This window comes from Camelus ferus, chromosome 25, assembly GCF_009834535.1.
Source record: "Camelus ferus isolate YT-003-E chromosome 25, BCGSAC_Cfer_1.0, whole genome shotgun sequence".
In the NCBI taxonomy this organism is placed as follows: Eukaryota; Metazoa; Chordata; class Mammalia; order Artiodactyla; family Camelidae; genus Camelus; species Camelus ferus.
In genome coordinates this window covers 12,530,534-12,536,533 of record NC_045720.1, presented here as the reverse complement: position 1 = coordinate 12,536,533, position 6,000 = coordinate 12,530,534, and the positions used below count along the sequence as shown (strand labels likewise).

At 40.3% G+C, this 6,000-nt stretch overlaps 1 protein-coding gene across 1 annotated transcript in view; it reads right to left on the bottom strand.

Moving 5' to 3' along the window:
- Nucleotides 1-6,000, bottom strand: part of WASHC5 (WASH complex subunit 5) — a 45,167-nt gene continuing 39,167 nt past the window's right edge. The window contains 3 exon segments of the mRNA XM_006179720.3: nt 1-422; nt 3,381-3,468; nt 3,971-4,124. Of these exon segments, the coding sequence (XP_006179782.1) occupies nt 366-422; nt 3,381-3,468; nt 3,971-4,124 (299 nt within the window). The 3' untranslated portion in view covers nt 1-365.

Sequence of the window (6,000 nt, the reverse complement as noted above, 5' to 3'; positions counted from 1 at the left end):
TTTGGGTACTGGCAATACAATTTTACTGAAAATCTGGAGTTACACAAATAGTTCTTTAGAACATAAAACTAAATGGATTTATACATAACAATTACATTCAGCATTTAGAAGAGGAAGTACAAAAATGTGTTCTGCTTCTACACGGATATAAATTGCATATAATACCATGATTTAAACAATGTTAATTATATTAACTAGTTCCGTGGGATGCTAGTCTTACTCAGAACGTCTGATGTTTCCCACAATAAAGGGAAAGAATGCAGTTCTATGAGCAGCTGAGTTTTTCATTTCTAAGTTCATTTTAGTGATGGTGGGAAGATATAAAGATATAATCCTTTCATTGAAGAGGCAGAAGGCAAAAAATGTTACAGCACTGTTCTGAACTCATCAAAAATGAAATTAGGCACGTGTGCTTCAGCAACCTACAAAAATTAAAACAAAAGAGTTAACTTATTTATAGTGTTATAAGTCAGAACCAATTCAGAAATTTTCCATGAAAAAATTAAAGAAATGAAGACATCCTTTGGAACAGGGTGAACCAACCACAGGAGAGTACTGGACCACTCCTTGAGACCGCCACCTTCTGTTTCTGGTGTTCTTACCACTGGTGCCTAATTTCTTGGCACTGCTGACAGCTCCTCCTGCCTCCGGACATGAGCTCCTTGGCTTTTAAAGGCACTTAGATCTGCAAGGGTGCACATGTCTCTGCAAAGTACTAAGAGCTAGTCTCAGGTCCCCTCACAATTAAGTGATGACCAACCTAGGAAGAACAGGACATCTGGCAAGATGAGGCCAGAGCGGGGAGAGGAGGGAGGCCCTCAAAGGCAAGCATTCTCTAACTGTTCTGGGGGAAGCCCTCAGAGGGGTGAGCTGGGGTGGAATGTAGAACTAGGTATCTCCAAGTGCAGGAAATTGAGGTTTTTAAGAAACATTAATTTTTTTCTCCTTATAAAGGTATCACCTGCTGATCAGAGGAAATTTAGCAAATGCAGATGAGTATAAAAAAGGAATAGTCTCTAATATCCATTACTTAGAGAAAACTAAAACTGATAATTATTTTGTATTGCATTTCTCCAATTTACACACACACACACACACACACACACACACACACTCAAAATTAGGTTAACATAATCTCGTGTCCTTTATCTTGGCTAAATTTTATGTTATGAACATCCTTAACATGTGTATCCTGGTGAACTTATGCACATACACCCAGCAGGTAAATTTCTAGAAGTGGAATTGCTGGGATCAGGTAAGATACTACAAAAAGTTTTTTTAAACACATATAGTCAAATTGCTCTCCCCAAAAGACAGTGGGGAATATTCCCCACTGGGGAATCCTCCCCATTGACAATACTGAGAAGTCTCACTGCTTCAAACCCTTCAAAGCCCTGGAGGCCCAACATTTTACTTTTTAACCATGCTGATGAGTAGAAACAGTAATTTTACTGTTTTTGATTTGTGTCCCTTGAATTTGAGGTTAAACATCTTTACAAACGTTTATTGCCCATTTGTATTTCTTTTCTTGAAAACTGTCTGTTAATATCCTCCGCCCAATTTTTTTCTAGTACATTGGTCATCTTTTTCTTACTGATGTAGAGGAGCACACTATAAAGTTTTTTTTTTTTTTTTTAAATGGCCTTTTGTTAGGCCATTGCTTGGGGAAAAATACTTTCCCCCCAATTTTTAAAAAAAATTGAGACATCAGAATTGTTCCATTACATTCAGCACTGTTACAGGAGATCAACTCTCTAAATCTTTCCTTTATGGTTTCCTCCTTTGGTATTACATATAGGGAGTTCTGAGAGTCAATACATACTTGTCTAAAATTTCTACTAATTTATTGGTTTCATTTTTCACAGTAATTATTTGTAATTAATTTTGATACATGGAAGATGTAAAGAGACTAACTTCCTATTTTTCAACAACATAGTGAACTAACTGTCCCAACATTATTGACTAATGTTTCCTGTCCCCCCTCACTTGAGATGCGGCACACAATCACACACAGTTGGACGTGCCAGGATCTGCTGCTGGGCTACACGTTCTGGTCAACTGACCCACCTCTTGTGTTTCACACCAGCATCACACTATTTTGACTTTTGTAGTTTTGTAAAAATAAGTATTTTAATATCTGGAATGCTATGTTTTCATATCTTATTTAAAAAAAATCTACTTTAGCCTAAGTTCTATGAAATTTTAAACCCCCCCCCCCCAAGTTAAAAAATTTATCTGGGATTTTGATCATAACTGCACTAAAACTATCAACTAGAAAGAATATTTGAGTTTCCTTATTCAGAAACATGGACTTCCAAAATTTTATAGTTTCTTCCTACATTCTTCTTTCCTATTTCTTACAGAGGTTACTATTCCTGGCTATGTTATTTCCTTGTTAATTCTGTCAATAGGAGCTTTTTCACATTATACTTTTGAATTGCTTATGAGCGTCTTTGTACATTATGTAATCAGCTTATTTTCTGAATTCTTAATATTTTAATAGTTTTCTACATGCTTCTATTGGGTGATCAAGGAAGACAAATACATTCTCAGTAAAACAGATTTGTCTTCTTTTCATTATGTGTTTTACATCTTTCATTTCCTATCTCCTTGTCTGGAACCTGTACAACAAAAAGCAGAAAGGAAAGTCAGTATCCTCATGGAACTCTGACAGCCCTGACCCTGATGAGAGCACCGTTAGCGTTTACAATTAAGTATGACATGGCAAGCTAATTTTAAAAACATCATTTTTGGCTTTTGTTATAAAAAATTATCTTTGCTAACCTACTAATTTTTAAAAATCAGAATGGATCTGCAGCATCTACTGAGAGCCTTTCCTATTTCAGTGTCAAGCTGTCTGTCCACTTTGAGCTACAGCTTATCCAAGTGGAGTAACTAGTGAGAAAAGGAAAGAGCATCTTGGGAGATAAAAGTAGTCTGTCGTTTTTGGAAACCGTGGTTGTATAGCATTTGGGCCGTGCTGTGAACTTAACCAGACTTGCTGTGGGAACCAGGTTCTTGCGGAGATGAAAAGACGAAGTACACAAGTGTTTCTCTGCCCTGGCCCCTCAAGGACTTCTCCCCTGGACTGCCCATCCTAACTCCTCCTGAACAGGTGAGCTGCTGACAGGAGGAGGGTGTGGTAGAAAGTGAGAAGAGGAGGAAAGTTGTATTCGACTCTGTCTTCTTGCAAAGCACTTAACATGGGGAGAAGGGAGGAACATCTCCGAGCCCAGCCGGGGGGCCGAGCAGGGGTGAGGAGCCCAGAGCCGGCCACTGCGAACGAGCTTCCAGACTTCACTCCTCAGAGGCCAGGGCCACTCTTCACGCCATCTTTCTACAAAAAGGACATTAAGTGCTGTTCTTTATCTACTGCTTACCCTCCTGGGTAGCTTTGTGTACCGAACATAATCCTCCAGAAACAGAAGCGCACCCACAACATCTGCAGGCATTTCGGGCATCTTCTGGCTGAAACAGAGAACAGTCTGGCTCAATTAACTACTTCGCACACAGCAGACCCTCAGTTAATATATCAAAAGACGAAGTAAACGACAGATGACTAAGTGAAGTCAAGGAGGAGAAATCTCTCGACACTGAGGTGCTCCCTGACTCCCACTGAAGGGTGCAGCCCTCCCTTGGCAGTGGCCCAGCGGGAGGACACGGGCTCCCCGAGTTCAGAGCATAGATCCACGCTGGCAGGGAACAGGCCTGTGCTTTCCTCCCTGCTAATGGGCGTTGCTACTGGTGGTCATGACTCACTCTTGGAAAATCACCGTGAATACTCCCGCGGGCTCCCCCGCAGAGTGACTGAGGATGGGCACACCTTTCTTTGCTCCAAACAGGGAGATGTGCCCCGACCTGCTGTACAGACAGCATCTCTCCTAGGGAGGTGACACGAGGAATCTGGCACGCAAGGTCTCCCGCCCACTCTGTAGCGTGGGCCCCGTTTTCCGCGGTTGGCCTCCTGTACCTTGTGCACTGCTCCACTGTGGAGCGGATGAACTGGCCGATCAGCGCCAGGAACTGTTCTGTGTACCGGGAATGAAACTGCTTTAGCAGGGTGAGCAGCCCCAGCACGAGTGGGGGCCAGTCCACCGGGTCGGCGGGTTTCCGGCAGACCATTCCTGCAAGGACGACCACCACAGGTTACACCACCAAGTGACGGGCTCCCCTTTGGCAACGTTCATTCCGTAGGAATTTTCGTGAATGTCAAAATGTCTGTGGCCTGTCACATCACTGGCAGATGATTATTTGGAAGGAACGACAGTTCAGGACTACATTTTGAGTTAGGCCCAGGATTGGTGGAGGCTTCTAGTGGTCTGATGGATTCAACACCATAAAATGGTTACGAATTTTTATAATTATCATCACTGTTTCTTTTGGATTAAACGATGAGTATAGACAACTGTTAAGAAATTTTAAAGATATAGATAAATGTAAAGGAGGAAATAAAAATTACCTATAATCAGCTTCTGTTAATGGCAGCAAGGCTTACTAAATACCCTGAACTACTCTCTCGAAATTAAACACTTAAAATGCTGGATAAAATTTTAAAGTATCTTTAAACACAATGTTGAATGTAACACAAGAAAAGAACTTGCATAAGTCAAGACAGTAGAAGAGGGAATATGTGAAGTGAGGAGTGAGGGCCAAAGCTGGCTTTTTCACTAAGGATTTCTGCTCAAATCTGGAGACCTTGACCTTCTGCCTAGGTGGCTGCATGGGGAACAGGAAACAGATCACAGTGTTGAAAACGAACAAAGCTTGGAGACTTACACTGACGGATTTCAAGACTTATTATGCAGTCACAGTAATCAGGAAAGTATCGGCATAAGGAGAGATAATTGGGTCAATGGAACAGACTAGAAAATCCAGAAATAGTCCTACCCGTAAACAGTCCATTGAATTTCCATGAATATCCAAACAATTTAATGGAGAAAGAGAAATCTTTTCAATAAATAGTGCTGAAACTGAATATTCTCACGGGGAAAAAAAATGAACCTTGACCCCTATTCACACTATATATAAAAATTAAGTTGAAACAGACCACAGGACTCAATGTAAAAGCTACAACTACGAGGTTTCTAGAAAAAAACGTAAGACAAAATCTTTGTTCCCTTGGGGCAGGCAAAGATTTCTTAGACAGACTAGAGAAAGGACTAATTATATAGAAAAAAAGTGGATAAAGAGGACATCATAGCATTAAACACTTCTGCTCATGAAGGTGACAAAGAATAGGTAAGAGAATGAATAGCTGTGCCAGTTTGTGAGGAAAGAATTCACAGCATGTGTATCAAACAGAGGACTTGTACCCATAGTATATAAGTAACTCATGATTAAAAAAGCCATCAACCCAATTTAAAAATAGGAAAGACTTGAAGAGACACTTAACAAAGATATGAAGAATGGCCAAAAAGCACATGGAAAAGTGCTCAACATCATTAATGATCAGAGAAAGGCAAATTAAAACTACAATGAAAACAACAAATTTATACTGTGTACAGCACAGGGAACTATATTCAATATCTTATAGTAACCTATGGTGAAAAAGAATATGAAGACGAATATATGTATGTTCCTATATGGCTGAAGCACTGTGCTGTACACCAGAAATTGACACAACATTGTAAACTGACTACACTTCAATTAAAAAAAACCAAAACAAACAAACAAACTACAATGAGATACCATACACATTCATTAGAATGGTTCAAATTAAAAGACTGAGATTGGAGTTGGGGGTGAGGGTGTACCTTAGTGGTAGAGCAGATGCTTAGCATGCACGAGGTCCTGAGTTCAATCCCCAGTACCTCCATTAAAAAAACAAGAAAAAAAAAAAAAAAGACTGAGATGGCCAAGTGCTGGTAGGTTGTAAAATGACACAACCACTTACGGAAAAGGATCGGCAGTTGCTTATAAAGTTAAATTGGTCAGAGAGACCCCCCAGACCCCATTTTTGGGTTCTTGTGGAGGCTGGGAAACCTCTTACTTAAACAAGTG